Source organism: Oryx dammah, unplaced genomic scaffold (genome assembly GCF_014754425.2).
Source record: "Oryx dammah isolate SB20612 unplaced genomic scaffold, SCBI_Odam_1.1 HiC_scaffold_8, whole genome shotgun sequence".
NCBI classification, from domain to species: domain Eukaryota; kingdom Metazoa; phylum Chordata; class Mammalia; order Artiodactyla; family Bovidae; genus Oryx; species Oryx dammah.
The window spans coordinates 39,071,837-39,096,527 of NW_024070192.1; the positions used below are offsets into that span (position 1 = coordinate 39,071,837).

General features: G+C 51.2%; 1 protein-coding gene across 1 annotated transcript in view; it reads left to right on the forward strand.

Annotated features, from left to right (window-relative positions):
• RTN4RL1 (reticulon 4 receptor like 1) overlaps positions 1–24,691 on the forward strand; it is a 77,484-nt gene that overhangs the window by 13,098 nt on the left and 39,695 nt on the right. Inside the window, exon 5 of the mRNA XM_040244454.1 lies at positions 7,032–7,116. Within this exon, the coding sequence (XP_040100388.1) occupies positions 7,032–7,116 (85 nt within the window). The remainder of the gene's footprint in view (positions 1–7,031; positions 7,117–24,691) is intronic.

The window sequence follows — 24,691 nt, forward strand, 5'->3', positions numbered from 1 at the left end:
GATGCCATCCAACCATCTCATCCTTTGTCGTCCGCTTCTCCTTCTTGCCTTCAATCTTTCCCAGCATCAGGGTCTTTTCCGTGAGTTAGCTCTTCGCATCAGGTGACCAAAGTATTGGAGCTTCAGTTTCAGAATCAGTCCTTCTAGTGAATAATCAGGGTTTATTTCCTTTGGGATTGACTGGTTTGATCTCCTTGCTGTCCAAGGAACTCTCAAGAATCTTCTCCAGCACTACAGTTTGAAGGTATCAATTCCTCAGTGCTCAACCTTTTTTTATTGTCCAGCTCTCATATCCATATATGAATACTGGGAAAGCCATAGCTCTGACTATATATGGACCTTTGTAGGCAAAGTGCACAACTACCAAGGACGCGAGCTTCAACTACTGAGCCCATGTACCCTAGAGCCCGTGCTCTACAACAAGAGAAGCCACCACTCACTGCAATCAGAGAAAGCCCACATACAGCAAGGAGGACCCAGCACAGTCAAAAAATAAGTTTAAAAAAAAACAAACACCCAACAACAAAACTGCTGATCAACTATACTCTGTTAGGTGGGCATAGGTGCTTAGAAAAAGAAAAGTGACAGAGGGTTCATTAAAGAACAGAGGGTGACCAGAGAGCTGTTATTTTAGAGAGAGTGGCTAAGAAGTCTTTCTGATAAAGTGACATTTGAACAGAAGCCTAAGGGAAGTGAGGGAAGGCTCTCTTTCGCTACCAAAGCTGCTTCTGCTTGGGAAAACCTCTCGAGTCAGAGGAAGCAGTGAGTGCAAAGGCCTGAGGCAGGAGTGTGCTTAACACAATACCTGCTGCCTTGGGGGCTGGAGCTGTGAGCAGGGCACACTTTCTGAGATGAGCCCGTGGAATAGTCTTGGGTTCCTTTGGAGAGGACCAGAGCTTCAGGGTCAGCCCAAGCCCATCAGTCACTTGGCCAAGGGGGAGGAGCCAAAACCCAGACCAAAGAGACAGCTATGGCGAGTGGGAAGGAGTGGTGGGTCTTGGGCTCCCCATTCCCACTGAGGTCAGACACCTCTCCTCCTTGGCTCTTAATGGGGTCCAGGCACAAGGCCCGAGGTCAGTTCCCATAAGACCTTGCCTTTTACACAGAACTTGGTTTTCTGTAATGTCTTATCTTTTTCACTTGCTGCCTCATTCATACACCAAACTTCTCTCCCCAGAGTAACATTTTGGAACTTCGCAACTAATGCGTACACATGGCAGAAAACACTGGAAACCCACAGACTGGCAGAAAGAAGAAAATCACTGTAATCCCACAACCCAAAGAGTGGGAACACTTACCCCTCCCAGGGTGTTTGGTGCGTCCTTCCTCCTGTTGCATGAAATGTGCCCTGTCTTGATGAATTAACAGTAGTTCTCAAATGCCTTTCTGTTGAATGGCTGCAGAAGGTGCCTCATCTGACTGCCCATCCTCCAGCTTGTGTATGGAGGCTGTTTGCTGCTTTTTGCTGTTGGAGACCATACCACAGCCTACATCTTTGTATATGCCTTGGTCCATGTGCTGTGTGGGCTTCTGGACAGGAAAAGAGAAGGGTGAAAGGTCAAGGGCTTCCTAGGGAAGCCATCCTGGGAAGTAGTAATGTCCCTTAGGTAGGTGGGCTTGACACTACCCCAAGCAGAAGACAGCCAGACCCTAAGTCTTCTGGTTATTCAAAGAGGAGGGTGTGTGTGTGTGAGAGAAAGAGAGTGTGTGTTGGGGCCGTGGACATAGCACAGGTGTCCAGTGAAGAGGGCTGTGAGCACACCAGAGGGGGAAGATGAATAGGGCATTGGCTCTCCTTGCACTTGGGGTGGCTTCTGGCACCAAAAACTCCTGAGGGTGGAACATGAGAAAGGGCAGGTCCCTAGCTTCTGATCTGGACCAGGGAATTGGTGTGAGTTTTATAGATTTGCAGGCTCTTTGGTGCTAGAAAAGACCTTAAAACTCAGCTGAGAAAAACCGATGCCCAGAGAGCCCAAGTGGTTTGCCCAGCATCATACAGCATCAGGTTGCTGCGTCCCAAAGCTTGTCCACAGCACACTGGCTGGTAAGATTGGTTCCACACCCCTCATCTGTCCAGGAGCCCTAGGCCAGCCTTTCCCTGTACCTCTCTTTCAGAGGGGCCCTCGGTGGTGACCTCTGCAGCTATGTTTGTGGCTGTCCTTGCTCAGTGGAGGCTTGCTTCCGAAAGATGAGTCTGGTGGGCAGAGCTCAGTCCAGGGGTCAGCAATCGAGCCCTTCACCTCCAAGTGGGGATCAAGCATGTGAGATCTGGTCAGACCCAAGTTCAAGTCCTAGGAATGACCTTATTTCTCTGAGCTTAACTTACTCCATCTGTAAAATCGGGCTACTAAGAGTACTTGTCTTGGAGGGTTGTGAAGCTTAAGTGAGATGATGCTGATGAAGTTCGTGGCACTTTACTTTGACCCAGAATGGGAGTTCAACCGATGTGGCCGGAGTATGAGCAGCATGAATGGTAACTCCCTGCGCCCTCCTTCCTGCAGGCCAGAACTGGCCGCCCTTTGAAGCTTTGCCTCTCTGTGTCCAGGGCTGAGTCCGCGTGAGTGGACAAAATGACACAGGCCAGCCCTGGCCAGTGGGAGGAGTCTCAGGGATGGGTCACCTTGTTTGGGGGAGACTGGGTATGTCCTCAACTTCCTGCCCCTCTGCCTAGAGTCTGGGGGAAGCCCCATAAGGCAGTGCAGGGGACGGGGCTTTGCAAAGCATCCCCATGGGGTTTTCAATGGCTCAGGAAAGTAAGAAGAGATTGAAAGCCTCCCCAGAAAACTGGGACATCCACCAGCCACCGGCTCATAGCCCTGACTCCTCAGCTCTTTCTTCCTTCCCCCCAAAGCAGGTTCTCCCTGATCAGAAAGGAAAACCCGACCCCCATTCAGTTGACTGTGTCTCTTGGCCTGTGAGATACGTCTTCTTGCCTGCTTCTTCTCAAAAGTATCTCTGGTCTGCTCACATCTGCCTGCTGTCTTTGTATATCGAGCTGAGTAGCTGGGAGCCGAAGCTGTGCAGCCAGAAGGGCGGGAACCAGGGCCCTGCTCTGCCACTTACCAGCTGCCCTACCTTGGGCAGTCACTTTTAATTCTCTGGGCCTCGATTTCTTCATCTGAAAACTGGGGCTAATGCCAGCTGCCTCTCGGGGTTCTGAGAAATCGTGACAAGGTAGGTGGAAAGGGCCTTCCTGGCAGGTAGCAAGACCTCATGAGATGCTGCTGCTCTTCTGACTTCATCAGCTCCATCTGTTGGCCAACAGTCCTCGACTGAGGCTGACTGTGTGCCAGGCTCTGCGAGTCTTCAAGTACCAAAATGAATGCCACGGTTCGCTTCCCAGTGGCTTTGCCTCTTGGTCTTTTTCCTCATTGTAGATCCCCCCTCCTCTCCCTCATTATTAATTTATTTTTTTCTCTGTTTAGGGCCCCATCTGGCCCTGATGTGGAATCCACAACAAAAGAGGTTAGGGGTGTATACCAGACAGGGGCTCAGGCCTCAGTTTGCCCTACAGGATGCCTCACATCTTTGTACCAAACTGGTGCCCTGCACCCCGCCCCCTTTTCAATAGGCTGATCAGGCCCTGGCAAGAGAAGGGTGTGTCTGGGGAGCTGGCAGTGCCCCTGGGCAAAGCCCTCAGAAGCCTGGGGCAAGAGCTGTCACCTCCTTCACAGAAGAAGCAGAATCGATTTCTCTCTCTCTCTCCACTCCCTCGAAAAGAGCAGCAATGAGGGAAGGGGCAGGAGTGGGGGCTGAATTGGTGGAGGGTTTGCCTGAGAGAGCAGGGGGCAGGACGGAATGGAGATCAGCTGGGGACACATGCTTGCCCGGGCCCAGCCCCTGCCGCCCCAAATGAGGGCACAGAGCTTTCTTGTCCACACCCTCTCCTCCACTGAGAAGGGGTCCAGCTCCTCCCAGTACTTGGAGTACAGAGGCTCCCTGGCCACAGGCTCTTCCCAACCCGCTGGGAACTGGCCAGGGAGTTTTTTTTTTTTTTTTTTACTAACAAGCTCACCACATTACAAGCATTACAATTTCGACAGAAATAACCAAAAAAGAAAAAGAGAGATAGAAAAGGGAAAGAAAATAGTCCTTGCACAAATGCCACTGCAGTGTCTGCCAGGACCTAAGATCTGGTACTATCTATTTTTCAATAATTGAGGGTAATAAATATGTATTTCTTTCTCCTCACCAACCCCCCCCCCCCACCACAATCCTCCGCAGCTTGTCAGCTCCCTGTGTCTCTCGTCTGATCAGACCAAGTCTTCCCCAAGCAAAAAAAAAAAAATCCTTTAAGCAAAAAGGATTAAAGCCTTGAAAGTAGGTCTGCCTGAGCTCTTCTCCTCCCGCTCCCTCCCCCAGGGTTGGTGGAGAAAAGCCCCTCAGGGGACAGGAAGGGTGAGCAGGAGGCGGGCTCATGCTACAAGACCCTGGTGGGGGCCTCAGGAGCTGAGGGTCACACCAGCTCCCTCCCTGCAGCCCATTCAGTTCCAGTTCCAGGCAGCCCAGCCCAGCCCAGCCTTCCACTGGTCTCTGAGGAGGGGCTAACCTGAGAACCAGGGCTCCCCAGTCCCCCACAGTATAAAACATAGAACAGAGGCCTTCAGTCTCTGTTCCAGCTTGGCTTTGCGACCTTGCTTTGTGCTTTAGGGTCCTGTGTGACCTTAGAGTAAGCCCCTGAGCCTCAGTTTCTCTATCTGTAAAATGGGAATAAATAGTACCTACTTCACAGAGGATGGAATAAAATAAAGATAGCCCAGTGCCTAGCACATGGCAAATACAAAACAAAATTATTATTTTCATCCAGTTCTTCTCCGACACAGAAAGTGTTAAAAAGCAAGTGTTAGTCACTCAGTTGTGTCTGATTCTTTGAGAACCCATGGACTGTATAGCTTGACAGGACAGGCTCCTCTATCCATGGAATTCTCCAGGCAAGAATACTGGAGTGGGTAGCCATTCCCTTCTCCAGGGGATCTTCCTGACCCAGGGATTGAACCCTGGTCTCCCGCACTGCAGGCAGATTCTTGCAGACAGCAGTCTGTAGTCTCCGCCATCCTAGTGGCCCTCCAGTTTCCAAGGGCCTGCTAGGCACACTGGTTTTTTGTGCGTCATTTCTAGAACCCCAAGAAGAGGGGGTTGAAACTGAGGCTGAGTGGTGTGGTTAGGAGCCTTGCCTAAAGCTGGTGGATCAGAGGAAATAGAACTGGAACTCCAAGTAGGGCTTGTGTCCCATCTCCCATTCTGGTGCTGCCAACCTTTCCTCCAGCGCATGTGACTTCTGGGAGGGCACCCAGTATCCCTGACTCTGGGCCCAGGTACCAAACCAGGAATCAACCCCAGGAAGGTCTGGCCTGGCCAGGAAGGGAGGGCCCGGGCAGGGGGCAGCTGTGGCCTTCCTCAGCAGCCCCGCCTTCCTCCCCTGCAGCTGCCAGCCTTTGCAGTTTTGCTGAGGCAGCAGCCCCGCCAGGCCCAAGTGGGCCTCCCTCCCTCTGAGCCAGGCACATGTACGCAGGGCTGGCTGCAGGTGGCAGGCTGTGAGCTCTTGCACCCACCTGGGCCCAGAGCCCCTGGAGGGCCCCAGTGCTCTGTGCTTGGCCACTGGGCTTTGAGGGCCCCCTTGCCCACCCCTGGGGACAGCCCTGCCCTGGCTGCTCTGGGCCCCAGGCAGGAGAGGAGAGGCAAGGCCGCCAGGCCGGAGGGCAGGAAAAGCAGGGAGGGAGGTGGCTATTTATAGCCAGCTTTGCTTTTGTTCCTTTTCCAGCAATGCTTCTCTTTAAATAGGAGCAGGGCTGGAGGCTGCAGCTCTTCCCCAGTTGCCTATATACAGTCAGTGCGCATGCGTGTGTGCCTGTGTGTGTGCGGGTGTGCAGGGGGACACACATGTATAGGGATGAGATGTCAGTGGGTGTGCATATGTGTGTGTGTTCAGGGATGGGATGAGGGGACAGTCAGCTCTGTGGGCACGCTCACCAACTTGTGTGGAGGTGGAGAGGGGTGTTCTTTGTGTGTGAACGTGTGTGTACTAGCATAGGCACATGCATGTCTAGGGATGGGGCAGCTCTTTGTACGCATGTGTGTTTTTATTAGTGGACACACATGTGATGAGTGCCGCAGCCACTCTTTAGTTGTACACGTGCACATGTAGAGATGGGGTTGGAGTGGGCTGGGAATTTGTGGGTGCACCTGCCCATGTAGAATGTGATGTGAGCAGGACTTTGTGTGTGTGTGTTAGTCACTCAGTCGTGTCCAACTCTGTGATCCCATGGAATGTAGCCCCTTCTGTCCATGGGATTCTCTAGGCAAGAATACTGGAGAGGGTAGCCATTCCCTTCTCCAGGGGCTCTTCCCCACCCAGGGATTGAACCTGAGTCTCCTGCATTGCAGGTAGATTCTTTACTGCCTGAGCCACCAGGGAAGCCTGGAGCAGTCCTTTAGGGTGGGTCTATGTCCTGTAGCAGGATTGTGGGGGAGTAGTCACCATGGGGTCGCTAAGAGTCAGATAAGGACTGAGCGACTTCACTTTCACTTTCCACTTTCATGCATTGGAGAAGGAAATGGCAACCCACTCCAGTGTTCTTGCCTGGAGAATCCCAGGGACGGCGGAGCCTGGTGGGCTGCCGTCTATGGGGTCACACAGAGTCAGACACGACTGATGCGACTTAGCAGCAGCAGCAGCAGCAGCAGTCACCGTGTGTATGTGTCCGTGTGTGTGTGTGCGCGCGCATGCGGGTAGAGGGCTGGAAAGAGATGACAACTCTTATTGTGTGTACAGCAGACCATAGGCTCGCTGAGGGCAGTGACCCTGTCTACGCAGCACTCTGCCCCCACCGCACCTGATCCGATTGGGGGAACACTAAATGGATCACTAGCAGTTGTGTGTGTGACCGAGTAGAGGGCCTCCGGGAGGATCCTTTCTGGCTGCGGAGGAGTGTGCCAAGCCCGCGCATCCAGCGAGCAGTGTTAGAGCACTCCCAGAGCCCCCCGAGGCCCAGACTACTCCCATTTCTCCCCCTTTCTCCGAAACCCGCCAGGCGGGTGCTGGGAGCTCGCCAGGGCGTCGGCATGGCGCCGCCTTCGGTGGAAAAGTAAAGCTCGACCAGATGCTGGGCGAGCCTGGTGAGGAAGGGCCCGGGTGTCCAGCCTGGCCCCGCGTCTGCTCTGCTTCGGATTTCCCATCTGTGCAATGGGCGAGTGCAGCCGGCTCAGGGCTGCTGGTGGGATGAGACCAGACCGGCGCTCCCGGCAGCGGTTTCAGATCCCGGCTGGGGTCTGTGGGCAGGACGCAGGTGGGCGAGGGAGCGAATCGCCGAGCGCCGGCCCCTCCCGGGCCGCCGGCCTAGGCGCCCTCGGGGTGGGAAGCGTTTCCAGGGCGGCCCGTCGCTCCCGCGCGGTAACCCAGATCTGTCAAGGCGGCCCAGCGTCTCTGCAGCAAATCTTCGCCCTGAGAGGGGTCGACCGGGAAGGGGGTTCTCGGGGGTCCTGGGTTCCCGACCTGGCCCGCCCAGGGAGGCTGGGGTGCGGGGCGCCGAGTGTGAGCCCAGCCCCCGCCTCCGGGCCCCGCCCCGCCGGCAGCTCGGGATCGATGCGACAGCCCTCCTGCCCCTCCCCCAAAGGCCAAACAAGACATAGTAAATATTTAATCCGGGCCAGGGAGCCGGGAGCCCTCCCCACCTCCCTCGGCAGCCGTCTGGCTCCTCTGCCAGCCCCGGCCGTTCTCCCCGGTAATGAGGCCGAGCAGCAAGGATCGATCGCGGCCCGGGCGGGGTGGGGGTGGGGGCCCGAGCCCTCGGGTGGCATCGCTGTCCGCCCCCCACCCCGCTCCGCCATCCCAGACCCAGGAGACTCGAGCCAACCGGGCGCCTGAGCTTGTCCAAGAAGGCCAGCGAGGAGGAGGTGGGGGGCCGCTGCGCCCCTGTCCACCCCTGTCTCAGGCCTGTGTGAGCTTGGGTCCTGGGGGAGGAAGGGATGGGAAGAGTAAAGAAACAGCCAGGAGGAAGGGAGGCAGTGAGAGAGGGAAGACAGCCCAATCCTGAGCTCCCGCCCTCAGGCTCCACCAAGGCCTGGTGGCCCAAAGCCTGCAGCTACCTTGGGTGAGGCCTGCTGGGGGGGTGGGGGGGCAAGGATAGCCAGGGTGACCAGGCGGGAGAGGCTGGTGAGGTATCTTTTGTGTGTTTTGGTGAGGTATCTTTATGGTGGGGTCCTCCTGCCGGATACCTAAGGGGGTGAGGACATCCTTGCTACTCATTCATTCACAGAGCAGTTCATGATTGAGCTGTATGCCAGTCCTAAGCTACCAGTAAGGGGACACACAGGCTGGGAGCCTGCAGAGAGATTGCATTCCAAAGGAGGAAATAGTTAATGAGTCAACACATAAGGTGATTTCAGAGAGTGGTCGGACTTAGTGTAGAGAATACGCTGTGAGGTGATACTGTGCTTGGCCAGGAGAGACCAACTTTAGCTACGGTGGGCAGGGAGCCGCTGACAAACTGAGACAGAAACATCCCAGGCAGTTTACAGAAAGTGCAAAAGCCCAGAAGCAGAAATGGGTATGGCTTCTAGGACTGGAGAGAAGCGGGTGGGGGGAGGCTGGAATTGTAGTAGTGAGCCGAAGGAAGCTGGCAGTGACGGATCCCGTAGGATTTTTTGTAGGCCACAGGAGGAGTTTGGATTTTATTCTAAGTGCAGTGTGAAGGCATTAGAGGTTTTAAGCAAAGGAATGGCATGAGGCATGATCTGATTTACATTTTTAAAAGCTTCTGCTGGCTGTGGTATGGAGAAGAGAAGGTAGGGAGTTAGGGGAGGAGGTTGACAGGCCAGCTTGGGGAGGGGGGTGAAGTGGCAGACAGGAAGGAGGCTGGTGTTCTGCCTGGATCAGACAAGGACTGCGAAGTGACCATTTAGATGTGTACAGCAGGCCCTAGCAGGGCCTCCCAGCAGCTGGAACAGCCTGTTCCTGGACTCCCGGCTGCTTAAGTCCGATGGGGCCTGAGCAGAAGCCGATTGCCTGGATTGCCCCCATCCTCTGTCCTCGACCCAGACTCCACAGAGGGCAGCCAGGAAGTTTTTTCAAGGAGCATTAGAAAATGTTGACATGTTTTCTGAAACAATTTCAGATCTGATATCTCGGCCAGATTGAGTTTGTAACCAGCTTTATTGTTTAAGCCTGCTGGGATTTCATCAAAGGCGTCTGCTGTTTATCCAGAACCATTTCATTGGAGAAAACAGCAAACAGACCTGCGTTTCTATCTGATTTCACTTTTTCCCTTTTCTCATGAATTTAAGCGCATGTGAAAAGCAAGGCTGATAAGGCAAAGCAGCTCGGCTCAAACCCTGAGGAGGGGGCTCAGAATGAACACAGCAGAGGTTTATAAATAGAGCCCAGGAAAGTTAGGGGTGGCTGACCTCCACTCTGGCAGGCAGAGAGATACTTCTGGCCAGCAGCTAGCTCTCTTCGGGGTGGGGAGGGGACGCCACAGAGGGGGTGATGAAAGATGGGGAGAGTTGCTGTCCACCCCCAGCCTGGCCAAGATTTCTAGGCCCTCTCCTGGTGTCTTTACCTGTTTCCAGACCACTTCAGGAATTGGCAGCAATAAAAGACTAAACATCAGCTCCCACTTGAAAATCAGCAGTGACCTAACCTCAGAGATGGGTTCAGTGAGACAGACTCCCACTTTTCTGGGAATAGGCCGAGCAAGGAAACAGATCACAATGCAAATGGGAGAGACTTCCCTGGCGATCCAGCAGTTAAGACTCTGCACAGCCAATGCAGGGGGTGCAGGTTTAATCCCTGGTCAGGGAACTAAGATCCGACAAGCCTCGAAACTTGACCCCCCAAAAAATGTCAGATGGGAGCCAGAGTGCCAGGAATACGCCTTCCTCCCCCTCCTCTGCCAACACTTGGGATGCAGCCCCTTCTCCTGCCAGGTGGCTTGAGCCAGGGCAAAGCAGGGCCTAGGGACCATGGTACCAGGCTCAGCCCCCCTTGTGCCTCCCTGAGGAATCTGCACTCGTGTTATCGCCACCTGCCTAATAGGATCTGGTGCCTTTAAGCAGGTCTGTGGACCCACCAAGTGTTTCAGGCCGATGGGGGAGATCCCAGCTTTGCAGCCTGTTAGGAGGTGTTCTGAGAAATTTGGGTTCATGTGTCACATTTGGTTGCTTGAGCAACAGCTAGTTAAGTGCACGGGTTGCTTGGCATACAAGCCATCTCTTACCACTTGTATATTAGGCCCACTTGAAGGTCAATTGATCAAGAGGATAAGGACTTGTCTATCTTCAACCAAGGGGAGATCTTGCAACAAACCATCTAAGAGGGCTGATAGAGCTCCCAAGCACCAGGCTTAACTAATGTGCTGTCCTACCTTCCAGATGGTGCTTCCATCCACGGCAAGAGTCAGCCCATCTTGTCTCCGGGGTGAGCCTGTGGGGAGGAGTGTGAGGGAACACCAAGGTCTTGTCCTCCCAGAGCCAATTCTAGGTTCTCCTGCTTGTGGAAGCTCCCCTCCCCCACCCTCCTTTCACAGATACACAGTGAGAGTTCAGCAGGCTGAGTTCCATCCCAGTGGGATCAAGGCATCATCCCAGGCTTCCTGTGAGAGCGGGCGAACCACCCACTCCAGATACAGGGCCTGCACCCAGGGCCTTGGGAATATTAGCTGCCATCTGCCAAGGGGCTAAGTCATCTCATCTTTATGAGCCCGCCTCCTGAATACCCCTCCCCGCAACCCAAACAGGTGTTATCCCCTTTCCTAGACAAGGGTGCTAAGGCTTGGAATGGGAGGCAACTTGTCTGCTTGTGCTGCCTGAGCTGTCTGAACCCAGGCCTGGCTCACTCTGGAGGCTAGATCTTTCCGCTTGGCCACAGTGCCGGCAGCCTTCTCCAAGATTAAGTACGGGCAGGGCCTTCTTGGGAACTGGGGGAATAGGAGGAACAAGCTCACCAGCTGGCAAGGATGAGGCTGAGGAAATTCTGACTATGGGCAGCCTTTGCCCTCCTTTGGTTCTCGGAGGGGTCAAGTGGGTCTCCCGCTAGGAGAGTTGGTGGCTGTTGTTGTCCACAGTGGACGTGGGCACAGAGGGACCCTGCTCTCTGCTTTTGAAGCATCCTGTCTCCAACCCCTGGGCTCCAATCCTCAGGCTGCTTTCTCAGTGTCCCCATGAAAGATGGAAGGAAGGCAACTCCATCCTCGATACCTTGTCCTTGCACTCAGTGTCCAGAGGCAGCAGTCTGCTGTTACCCCAGAGACTGGAAGTGTGATCCACGAGTGGGACCAGGGAGCAGCAAGTGGACTTTCCTGCGAGGAGGTTTTTGACTTCAAGTGTCCCCAGAAATGGGCCAGGTCAAAGGAGTCATGGGGGTGGGGAGTGGAGGGGAGGTAAGGACTGGGAAGGCTTTGCCATTATTCCAGTTCTGCTAGATCACAACAGTTCTTGGAAATTGCCTCAGATCTCTCAGCATTTTCCCCTTAATAGCCTCGATGGTGGTGAATCCTTGGCCACTGAGGGTAGGTTTGATTTTTTGGAAAAGGCCAAGAATAATTTGAAGCTGTGTATTATGAATAAACAGACAAGACATTTTCAGAATGTGGTTTGTTTTGTTGTTGGGAATTTTTTTTTTTTTTAAGGTTGAAAGCAAGATGGGACTAAAGAATTGCACCACTTTTGGAATTCCCTGGCAGTCCAGTGGTTGGGGGCTTCCCAGGTGGTGCTAATGGTAAAGAACCCACCTGCCAATGCAGATTAGATGTAAGAGACACAGGTTCAAGCCCTGGGTCAGGAAGATCCCCTGAGAGAGGGCATGGCAAACCACTCCAGTATTCTTGCCTGGAGAATCCCATGGACAGAGGAGCCTGGCAGGCTGCAGTCCATGGGGTCACATAGAATGGGACACAGCTGAGCAACTTAGCACAGCACACAGCACAGAAGCTTTATTGTTTTAGCCAGTGGTTAGGATTGAGGGATTCCCTGGTAGCTCAGATGGTAAAGAGTCTGCCTGTAATGCGGGAGACCCAGGTTCGATCCCTGGGTCCCCTTGAGAAGGAAATGGCAACCCACTCCAGTATTCTTGCCTGGAAAATCCCATGGACAGAGGAGCCTGGCAGGCTACAGTCCATGGGGTCTCAAAGAGTCGGACACTTTCCTTTCACTTTCCTAGGACTCTGTTTTCACTGCCAAGGGCCTGGGTTCAATCACTGGTCAGAGAACTAAGATCTCACAAGCTGCATGGTACAGCCAAAAAAAAAAAAAAGAGAGTGAGAGAATTAAGCCACTTTTCTCACAAGAAATTTCCAGAAGTATTTCAAGTGAAGGCAGTACTTTGAAACTGAAGTGTGTGTCGGGGTGCTGGGGTCTGAAGGTGACCACTTTAACAGAAGGGCCAGGGAGGGGAATTGATCCTTTATGGAAGCACTGCGTGTGTGCCAGACACTTTACATACATTATCTCAGCTGCCTGAAATCATTTTTGGAATAAGGCCTGTCTATAAAAAACAATTCATCAATAATCCATTATCTTGTGTACTCCGTACTTCTCACTGTAATCCTGTTAGAACAAGTGCTTAGCCCATTTCACAAGTGAGGAAACTAAGGCTCAGGGAAGTTAAATGACTTAAGAGCTTGTAAGTGTCAGGGTCAGGATTCAAACCCAGGTCTGACTGGCCTCAAACTCAAGGCTGATTCTTTTCTGGCTGGGTAAGTTCTGGTGTGCCCAGCACACTCCTCTTCTCCGCGCCCCCTGCGACCACCCCCCGCCCGCCAAACACAGATTTAGTTTCATTATGTCAAGGTGACGTCATTTAGGCTACATCTACCACTTTAAAAAAGAAAGCAGGTCATAAAGGAGTCATGTGCTTGGCCGAAATGCTGACTGTGTGCGGTGGCAGGCGGCGTCAGCAGGCGTCAGGGGACGCGTGGGTGACAATGGCAAGGCGTGAAGTATGGTGTTTATTAGGCACTGGCAAAGGCCTGAGAGTTCCAGATGCCAAGTTGTGATAAGTGGAAACTGCCTGTCTCGGCTCCAAACATGGAGCAGGCTCCCAGGTCTGAGCCTTTGAGTCAGCTGGATGCTTGGACAGACCGACCCTCACCACTGGCAAGACAGGGCTCCTATTATTATTATACCAGTGATAACTCATGCTGATGGAATATTCCTTATGTTCTAGGCATTATGCAAATGCCTTACCATGATAGTTTGGTCTCTCTGTATAGTCTCTCTCCCTCTTTTTTTTCTTCTGGCCTTGCCTCAAGGCTAGCAGAATCTTTTTTTTTTTTAATTAATTAATTATTTTGGCCTGCACTGGGTCTTCGTTGCTGTGCATGGGCTTTCTCTAGTTGTGACAGTGGGGGCTACTCTCTATTTGTGGTGTGCAGGCTTCTCCTTGCGGTGGCTTCTCTTATTGCGGCTCAAGGGCCCTGAACGTAGGCTAAGTAGTTGTGGCCCAGGGGCTTAGCTCTCCACCACATGTGAAATCTTCCTGGACCACAGATTGAGCCAGTGTCCCCTGCATTAGCAGGCGGATTCCGAAACACTGGCTTGTGGGATCTTAGTTGCCGGACCAGGGATCAAACCCACATCTCCAGTGCAGAGTCCTAACCATCAGACTGCCAGGGAATTCCCTCTCTGCATGTTTTTATCCTCTTTGACTGGAGGAGGGGGTCTGCATACTCTTAGCTCCCAGTTGGGTCCTCAGCCATGCAAGTTGGCTCCTCTGAATTCAGTGAATGAATGAAAGTCGCTCAATCGTGTCCAACTCTTTGCAACCCTACGGACTGTAACCTGTCAGGCTCCTCTGTCTATGAAATTCTTCAGGCGAGAATACTGGAGTGGGTTCCCATCCCCTCCTCCAGGGGATCTGCCCTACCCAGGGATTGAACCCAGAATCCAGGGAGGAACTCTTTCCCAACATGCAGTCTGAACCCTTGCTCTGATATGGCCACATGGCAGTGAGGGAACTGGGGTCCCGTGCAAGGAAGGGGTGCAGGTAGAGGCTCAGTACACAGCAGCTCCTCTCCCGGAGAGAGAGCTCCAACTGGACTTCTCAGCCACAGTCAGTCACATCTATCTAAATATAGCAATTCCACTTCCAGGAAATTATTACTGATTCCCTTGCACCTGTGGGCAGAAATGCACATATAGGAGCATGCACGTTATCACTGCTTGTAATAGCAGAAACGGGAAGCAACCTAAATGTCCATCAGTAGGGGATCGATTGGGTAGATTACAATAGCCCCGTACAATCGGATTCTGTGCTCTAAGGAATGGGTGACTGTGTAGCACTGATATGGGCTAGATGCCAAGATGCATTGCTAAGTGAAAAAGCAGTGGTAATATACTGCACTCCCATTTGGATTTTAAAAAGAAAGATATGCTTGTATGTGATAGAAATTTTCTGCAAAGACCACAAAAGAAACTATTAACAGTGGGATGCCTCTGAAGAAAGATACTAGGGACTGGAGGTCTGGGAGAGGAAAGGAGACTTGTTTTTCATTGTATTCCCTTTTGTGTTTTTTGGGAAAAAATTTTTTTAAACTATGTGCATGCATTATCTTTTTGATTAAAAAGAAAGTGTGTGTAGGGGAGGGGGAGTTTAAAGAAATCCTCAGGTTTTATCTGGCTTCTCAGGTACTTTTTCTTCCCTGTCTCTGTGCTCAGGTCCTGACTCACAGGCCTTTTCTCAGTTCCGCTCTCTCAGCCCCAGCCCATGCCCACCCCTCCCCACCCCTCCTCCAGGATCCATTACCACCTCTCAGAGGTACTTAAAACCTACCTTTTCGCCTCGAAATACAAATAACTCTAATCTAGAGAGAAGGTTGAGCTTCATTGCACTTACAGAACAGACAGAAATCAGCTGGCTCTGAGATGCTCGATGAATGTTTGCCGAATTGAATTGAATCTGTGACTTGGTTGGTTACACCAAGCAAGGCACTAATTGGCCAAGGTCAGCCATCCAAATCCCACACAGGTTGGCTCACTGGATTCAGAGAGGGGCTCTTTCCCTGCATGCATTCTGAACCCTGGCTCCAACATGACCTGGGGGCACTTTTTGTGTATACCATTTCTTCTCCTAGAGACACAACTCAGAGGGACTTGAGGAAGTGGGACAGAACAATGGTGTGATCGACAGGGAGGTCCAGCTCTGGAACAATTCTGACTCAGAAGAGCATCTGGAGAGGGGCCCCAAAACTCCATGACTCTTTTTTTCTTTTAGGTATTAGCCGCTTTGATTTTTTTAAAAAAATATTAATTTTTAGCTGCGCTGGGTCTTTGTTGCTGTGTGGGGGCTTTCTCTGGTTGCAGTCTCCAGGCTTCTCGCTGTGGTGGCTTCTTTTGTTTTGGAATATGGGCTCTGGAGCACGGGCTCAGTAGATGTGGTGCACAGCATGTGGGATCTTCCCAGACTAGGGATCAAACCTGGGTCCCCTGCATTGGCAGGCAGATTCTTAACCACTGGACCACCAGGGAAGTCCCTGGCCAGTTTGATTTTATTCTGAGAAGTTTTTAATAGTGATAGAAAAGATGGCATCTTCCGTGACCATGGCAGTGACTCACCTGTTGCTGTATACATTCAACCTGAGGCTGGAAGACAGCCACTTAGCAGGCAGGTATAGGAGAAATGAAAGCTTCAGTAGTCAGTTGTTTTGGTGGACTACATTTTTCGTGTTTATGTTCACATAACATAAAATGTACCATTTTGAGAGGTTTTAAAGTGTGCCGTTTTATAGCGTTAAGTACCTTCACACTGGTTTGCAACCCATGATGACCGATTTTAATGGGGCATGGTTGTTAAAAAGCAGAGAAAGGCCACCAAATTCATGGCCACTTGATTTCTGCTTAAGGAGCTCATCCTTGCTCAGGATTGGCCTGTGTCCCGCATAAGTCTTCCAGATTCCAGCTTCTGAAACTGCCATCCAGGGGATTCCTTCTCTGGTCTCTATAATCATCCACAGGCATTGACAGGCCGGTAGAACACCAAAGCGGGGAGGGGGTCATGGAAGACTCTACAAACAGTGATATAGGTATCATAATTTGGTGACATGGATGGGGGAGCCCGGTGGGCTGCAGTCTATGGGGTCGCACAGAGTCGGACACAACTGAAGCGACTTAGCAGCAGCAGCAGCAGCAGCTCCAACTATTTATTTCTTTTTTTCCCATCTCAAAAATTCTCTCAGAGAAGGCAATGGCACCCCACTCCAGTACTCTTGCCTGGAAAATCCTGTGGACAGAGGAGCCTGGTAGGCTGCAGTCCGTGGGGTCACTAAGAGTCGGACACAACTGAGCGACTTCACTTTCACTTTTCACTTTCATGCATTGGAGAAGGAAATGGCAACCCACTCCAGTGTTCTTGCCTGGAGAATCCCAGGGATGGGGGACCCTGGTGGGCTTCCGTCTATGGAGTCGCAGAGTCGGACAAGACTGAAGCGACTTAGCAGCAGCAGCAAAAATTCTCTAGCCTAGTGGAAGGAAAGAGTATATACCCCTTGCCCATGATCACTTTCTCATTCTTGAAATAAAATCCCCGCCCCCAGCGGTTCTCCAGACCTTGCCAATGTGTGATGCCCCAGCATCTCTCTCCAGGCTGTGATCCAGCAACTTGCTGCGGGCTCCACCTCCCTCACAGTAGAGACTTCTTGTCCCCATAAGGGTTGTTCTGATGAGGAAGAGTTTGCCTGCAAGTGCAGTGAGTCAGAAAGTTTGATGTGCCTTCCAAAAAAAAAAAAAAGAAACCAAGCAGCTATAATCTTTGGCCACATTAATAGAAGTGTCCAAATCTAGGACACTGAGGGGCCTGCTTTGCTATCTGCTGCGCACCCACTGAGTCATCCGCTTTTTCGTCATCTTCCACCAGTCCAGCCCATCCCCTGCAGATTGCTCAAACGTATCCCCCTCTCTCCACGTCCCCTGCTTCTACCATCTTAAACCAGGGCCCTGCATCTCACGCTTGGACTATTGCAGTAGTCTCCTGATTGATGTTCTAGCTTCTTCTCTTGTCTCCAGGCTTTGCCCTGCAGAAAGGTGATGTTAGGGAAAATGATCTGATCATTTTGATTGTTTAAAATCCTCCAGTGGCTTCCCACGGCTCTGGGATCAGAGGCTTCGTTTTTTAACAGGGCTTTCAGGGCTTCGTGTAAACTGACCTCTCCTGCCTACGCCTCTGATCACACCTCACACGACTTACCCCTCTTACTGATTTTCGGTCCCTCACTGTGTCAGTCTTCATCCTGGTCAGGGTCCTCCCACAAGCAGATGATGCTGCCTGTAATATTGCCTCTGCCCCACCCCCTCGCCTGGATAATTCCTTTTCTTCCTTTAGAGCTGAGCTCAAATGACCCTTTCTCAAGAAGCGGCCCTGAGCCTGCCAGACTACAGCAGGTTCCCCAGTTACAGGCATCCAGGGCATCCAGCACTCATTCATTTGGTCACTGAACAAGCATGTAATGACACCTGCCCCATACTAGGAGCCTGGATGGTGAGGACACCGTGGTGAATGAGACCGGCAGAGCCCTGCTGTCATGAGGCCCACATTCCAGGGTGGGTAAGGGACGAGAAAGCAATGGCAGGCTGATGAGGACTTCGGAGGTGACAGCACAGAAAGTGGGCGTGGGCAGTCTGAGATAAGGTGCTCAAGGAAACCTTAGGAGGAAGTGACACTGATCAGACAGCCAGATGAATGATGGATGGAGTATGTGGATGCTGGGGCAAGAGAGGGACTGGGCGGAGGGGAAAACCAGAGCCAGGTCCCTGAGAAGAAGTGTGCCTGGCGTGTTCCAGGAACAGCAAGATGGCCCCAGTGGCCGGGGCACAGGGATCAGGGGAAAGGAGTGTGGGCAGAGTGTTCAGTTCACATGAGACCTTTTGGGTCATGGGGCGATCACAGGAGGCTATCCTCAGGGTGATGGAGACCCATAGAGAAAACTGGCTTATATGTTTTTTCTTTTCTTATTTTTTTTAATTGGAGGATAATTGCTTGACAATACTGTGTTGGCCTCTGCTATACACCAACATGAATCAGCCATAGGTATACATATGTCCCCTCCCTCCTGAACCTCCCTTCCACGTACCTGTACATCCTGAGTCAGTGAGTGAAAGTTGTTCAGTTGTGTCCGACTCTTTGCAACCCCATGGACTATACAGTCCATGGAATTCTCCAGGCCAGAATACTGGAGTAGGTAGCCTTTCCCTTCTCCAGGGTATCTTCCCAACCCAGGGATTGAACCCAGGTCTCCTGCATTGCAGGCAGTTGTCACAGAGCACCGGGTTGAGCTCCCTGTCACAGAGCAAATTCCCACTAGCTATCTATTTTACATATCGTAATGTATATATTTCCTTGCTATTCTGTCAGTGCATCCCACACTTTCCTTGAGGGTTGGGACACTCAGTTTAGAAAGGCCAGAAACTCAGACTGTTGAAACAAAAAAAGAAATTTCCCAGGCTCGTAAAACTGTGAGATTCATCTTCAGGTGTGACTTGACCACCAGGACTTGGTTTCTGCTTCTTAGCATCTTAGCATGACTTCTCTTGCATTGGCACATGCTCAAAAGGCCCAGCAACTCCAAGTTCACACCCCCCTCCCTCTCAGAAAGAGAAAGCTTATCTTTCTGGGTCTGACGTCACAACCTTGGTTTGGCCCTGAACCAGTCACTGAGGCCTGGGAAAGTGTGCTGATGGGGGACTGTAACCAGAAGGTGGGGACTGTGTCATGGGTGGCAAAAACCCCACAGAAGCTGCAGTCTGCAAGTGGTTTGCTAAGAAAGCCCTTTTTCTTTTTGTACACTAGATGATGTACTCAGAACCCCATTTGTCCTTCTTGTCACCATGGCAGCCCCGGAGTCACCCCACTTGTCTTGTTTGACCTCTTCATTTTGCAGGTGAGCAGGCTGAGGCTTAGCAACTTTCTCAAGGTCACACACCACGACTGCAGTGGAGACAGGATTGGCATCCAGGCATCACCTGGTGGGCAGACCCTGAGTCTGGGGCCAACTTGCCAGATTTGAATCCTGGCTCTGCCATTTGTCAGCTGTGGCCCTGTATTCTAAATTGCTACAAATAGAGTGGCTAGGGAATTCCCTGGCAGTCTACTGGTTAGGACTTCGTGCTTTCATTATACCGGGGCCCAGATTCAGTCTCCAGTTGGGGAACTAAGATCCCTTAAGCTGTGTGACACGACTTAAAAAAAAAAAAACAACCACACACGCAGGCACTCACAAAGAAACAAGCAACAACGAATCCTAAATTGAGTGACTTAAAACAGCAGAAATGTATTCTCACAGTTCTGGAGATAAAAAAGAATCTGAACTTAAGGTGCTGGCAGGACTGTTCTCCCTCCAAAGGCTCTGGGGGGAGCTTCCGGTGCCGGTGGCTTCCGGTGGAGGCTGGTGGCCCTCGTGGTACTCCAGTCTCCACCCCTGTCTTCACCAGGCTTCTCTCTTCGCTATCTTCTCCTCTCCTCTCTCTTAGAAGGACGTTCGCCGTTAAATTTAGGGCCCATCTGGGTAATCCAGCATGATCTCATTTCAAGATCCTTAATTACATCTGCAGACTCTTTCCAAATAAAGTCACATTTCCAAGTACCAAGGATTTGGATGTGGACATATATTTTGGGGGCCATTCATTGAATGGTTTTTCTGGTAGTCATGTACGGATGTGAGAGTTGGACCATAAAGAAGGTTGAGTGCTGAATGGATGCTTTCAAACTGTGGATGCTGGAGATGACTCTTAAGAGTCCCTTGGAAAGCGAGGAGATCAAACCAGTCCATCCTGAAGGAAATCAACCCTGAATATTCATTGGAAGGACTGATGCTGAAGCTGAAGCTCCAATACTTGGCCACCTGATGTGAAGAGAGGACTCATTGGAAAAGACCCTAATGCTGGGAAAGATTGAGGGCAGCCAGAGAAGGGGTGACAGATGATGAGATGGTTGAATGGAATGGCATCACTGACTCAATGACCATGAGTTTGTGAGCAAACTCCAGGAGATGGTGAAGGACAGGGAAGCCTGGCATGCTATAGTCCATGGGATTGCAAAGAGTTGGACACGACTTAGCCACTAAACAACAAGACTGAATCCATTCCAGGGACCTTGGACAAGTCACTTAACCTCTCCGAACCTCAGTCTGTCATCTGCAAAATGGGAATAATACCACTTCATAGCATTGCCTTGAGGATTAATATGAGATAATTTTTGCTGGGTCCTTCACAGTGGACCGAGCATGTAGTACTCAGTAAAGGTTAGTTATTCTGAACCCAGGTCCAGTCTGGTCTTCTTGTGGGCTTCTCTGAAGTGGCCTTCTTTACAAGTAGACTTAGGTAGGCTTGGGTTCCCTCAACTAGTAGCAGTAGAGACAAGTCAAGTAGTTGGTGTCTTGTTTTCTTTTTAATATTTATGTATTTGGCTGAGTCAGGTCTTAGTTGCAGCATCTAGGCTTTTGTCTGTGGTGAGCAGGCTTCTTTCTAGTTGTGACATATGTCCTTGGTGGCAAGTGGGATCTTAGTTCCCCGACCAGGGATCGAACCCACGTCCCCTGCCTTGGAAGGCAGATTCTTAACTACTGGTCCACCAGGGACGTCCCTAGTTGGTCTCTTGATGGAAGACATTTTGGCCAAGTTTAAGCCAAGTGTCCCCTGCTGGCTCTTCAGTTGGGGCCTGTTCTGTTGTCCAGGCTCCCCCTTCCTGAGGCCTGCAGCTGAGAGGCGGAGTTTTTTGAGGAGGTCTCCTGTCAATCAAACTCACCCTGGCTCCGGGAGGCCGGCCTGGAACCCTATGATTTAGAGTGATGGAATGTAAATTGCAGAGAGTCCAGGCTTCTCATTCGGCTGAGGTCCCATCAGCATCTCATTGCCCTTCCCTGGGGCTCCTCCAGGTCTCATCTGGTGGATTCTGTCTGCAGAGCACCTCCGTGGCAACCACGACAATGGCTTGCTTCTTACATCTATCACACCTGCACTGTGACAATGTAATTTTTATCTCCGGTTGTTTATTTCTCAGATGAAACTACTTGTAAATTCCAAGAGGAAAATATATCCCCGTGTGTGACAGAACCAGCCCAGGGCGATTAATCTGGGCTTTTAAGCTGGGAAGGCAAACCTGGGTGATGCTGCTCCATGTCTAAGTGTCCAACAATCAACCATGGCCATTAATTGTCCCCTGACAAAGCAGTGGCCCCAGGAGGAATCAGGTTCAATAGGATCTGATCCAGCCGGATGGGATTGGGGTCTTCATTCCCCATCTGTTGGGTGGCAAGCAGACCCCTAGGGACAGAGAGTGGGAAGCAAGTGGCTTGAGGCCAAGAGGTGGGGGGAAAAACCAGTATTTCAAGGCTTAGTTGACAGTGGGTGTGAGAAGGAGCGGGGACTAAGGACATCAGTGTGCCCATAGCAAAGGCACAGGCTTGTGTGGGCCCAGCAGATCCAGGTTCAAATCTGAACCTCACTACCTACTGTCACTTTGGGGGAGTTCCTTTACCCTTCATGCCAACAGAGGGGTTTCTTAGTCTGTAAAATGGAGCAAAGGATATTTGCTCCATAGAGTAACTGAGAGAATTAAACAAGCAACATATGAAAAGCTCTTATTGCATGGAATGGGTGGTTTGGTTCTTTTTTTTTTTTTTCCCTAAAGGCCTAGGGCAGTGCTCAGGCCTGCAGAAGATGAAAGTCACAGAAATAATCAGAATTCTAGAAGGAATTGGAAGGAATTTAGAGAACACCTCATGCAAAGTTTAGTAGAGGTTTGGGGAATTGAAGAGACTTAGAACCTGGATCGGAGAAGGCAATGGCACCCCACTCCAGTATTCTTGCCTGGAAAACCCCATGGATGGAGGAGTCTGGTGGGCTGCCGTCTATGGGGTTGCACAGAGTCAGACACGACTGAAGCGACTTAGCAGCAGCAGTAGCAGAAGCTGGATGGAACCCAATTTCCTGACAGTTACCACTGTACATCATCACATCATACTGCCTCCATTGCAGGGGCCTCAACCTGGGCCTCCCTGCCTCTGGCGGGGCCAACCAATGGGCCTCAGGAGCCATAACCCCCTGCAAAGATATGCACTATTCTGTGTGTGAGTGCATTTTAATGCCGCCAGAGTTTTCATCAGATTCTCAAAAGGTGCCCCCATTCAAGGACTTCCCTGGTAGCACAGTGGATAAGAATCTGCCTGCCAATGCACGGGACATGGGTTCAATCCCTGGTCCGAGAAGATCCCACACGCTGCAGAGCAACCAAGCCCATGTGCCACAACTACTGAGCCTGTGCTTTGCAACAAAAGAAGCCACCACAATGAGAAGCCCACACACCACCATAAAGAGTAGCCCCTGCTCACCATAACTGAAGAAAGCCTGCACAAAGTAACGAAGACCCAGGGCAGCCAAAAATAAATGATTAAACATTTTTTTAAAAAAAGAAAGAGAGAGTCATATAACATTAAAAAGCTTCCCCCATTCAGAAAGATTGAAGGCTTTTTTGGACCCTGATATTGAGACTATTGGGTGGAGGGGGCATTGCCCAACCCTCCCACCTGCATTTGATGTTCTACGCATCTTCGATCATGATCCAAACCTGGCTGTGATCTGGGGTTTTCCTTGGCCTCAGGGCCCTGCCAGCCCTTCTCATTCTACCCTGGTTCTTGCTGTTCTTTCCCTGGAAAACCAGCTTACATGTGCCAGCTAGGAGCAGGGTGTGTGTATGTGGTCGGCGGGGGCGGGTTCCAGGTTTTGACATTCTGGGCTGGTTCCAGCAATTGTGAAGTTTACACAGTTAAGACTCCCCTTTTTATGAAAAAGTGTAACAAGTCATGAGAAACTTCCCTGGTGGTCCAGTGGTTAGGAGTCCACTTTGCAAGGCAGCGGATGCAGGTTCAATCCCTGGTGGGAGAAATAAGATCTCACATGTCAAGGAGCAACTAGGTCCACACTCCACAGCCATTGAGCCTGTGCACTCCGGGACCCACAACTAGAGCCCTCATGCCTTGAAGGAAGATCCCACATGGTGCAGTGAAGATCCCATGGGTTGCAGCTGAGACCTGAGGCAGACAAACAAACAAATCATTGTGGCTAATCTCTAAGTCATGTCCGACTCTTTAGTGACCCCCTTGGGCTATAGCCCACCAGGCTTCTCTATCCATGGGGTGTCCCAGGTAAGAATACTGGAGGAGGTTGCCATTTCCTTCTCTAGGAGATCTTCCTGACCCAGGGATCGAACTGTGTCTCCTGCATTGGCAGGTGGACTCTTTACCACTGAGCCACCGGGGAAGTCCAAATAAATGAATCAGTAAATATTAAAAAAAAAAAAGTCATGAATACAGAACTAGGTGCAGGGTCTTGGGAGGACTGTGGATGCTTTATTAGGATCCCTGTAAATCTGCCTCTGCTGGTGTTGTTACTAAACAAGTGTCCTCAAGAGAATATGGGGTCTCAGCATTGCTCACCCGCCAAAGGTCTGTGGCCTCCCAGGGGCACTGACCCAGTTTTCTGGATGCTGCCCCACTGGGTGCTTGAGATGGATGTGTGAAAAGATCAGCCTACCCTCAAGGAGCTCCCAGTGACAGAAGACCCAGTTTACGGGTAAATAATGACCCCTTGGCCACTGCAGCTCCCCCAGCTTTTGCTTTGCTGCCTGCTGAGCCACCTTGCATCCCCCCAGCTCAGCAAGTGGTGGGGCCTCCCCGGCTTCACTTTCAGGGTTATCCCACTGAGAAAAAGGGTCCTGGCTATCCGCTTCTGTGCAGGAAGGGGAGAGGGCTGTCGGCAGGGCCTCTAAGGAGGGGTCCCATGTCTGTGGCATGGTCTCTTCCCATAGTTTCTGTTGAGATGAGCTGAGTATGATGCTTTGTTCAGGCCCAGGTTTGGGGCAGGCCCTTTGGAAGATGGAGGGTTAGGGGGCATAGAAGCTACCTTTATCTTTTTTTAAAAAATTAATGTATTAATTAAATGTAATTTATTTGACTGTGCTGGGTCTTCCTTGCTTTGCAAGGGCTTTCTCTAGTTACTGCAAGCAGGGACTAGTCTTCATTGCAGTGCACAGGTTTCTCCTGGCACAGGCTCAGTAGTTGTGGCAGCATGTGGAATCTTCTGGTCCAGGGATAGAACCCGTGTCCCCTGCACTGGCAGATGGATTTTTAACCAGTAGGCTACCAGGAAAGTCCCCTCCATCTTTTTCTTTTTCTTTTTTTTTAATATTTATTTATTTGGCTGTGCTGGGTCTTAGGTGCAGCATGAGGGATCTTTGATTTTTGCAGCCTATGAATGCTTCGTTGAGGCATGTAGGATCTAGTTCCTTGACCAGGGATCAAAGCTGGGCGCCCTGCATTGGGAATGCTGAGTCTTAGCCACTGGACCACCAGGGAAGTCCCTTCCCTCCATCCTTGCCTTATCTATTCACCGGTATTTGCACGACACTGAAGATATGATGGCAAGAAAGATGCTGTTGGGAGCAAGAGGCTGACCCCAGAGGACCCGGATCTGGCTCTTGCTTTGCCAGTTTGTACTTGTGGGCTTTGTGGAGGCCTCTGAACCTCTTTGCGCTTCCAGTTTGTCATCTAGAAAATGGATAATAACACCAGCCTTGCTGGAGTGTTGAGAAGGTTAGGGATTTCACACATGTAGGGCTGAGCACAGTGCTGACCCTGTGGTCAGTGGCTCTAAATTTTCACTTACTGTTATTGTTTTGGAAGAGCCATCCCTGCCCCGTTGGAGTTTCCACCCT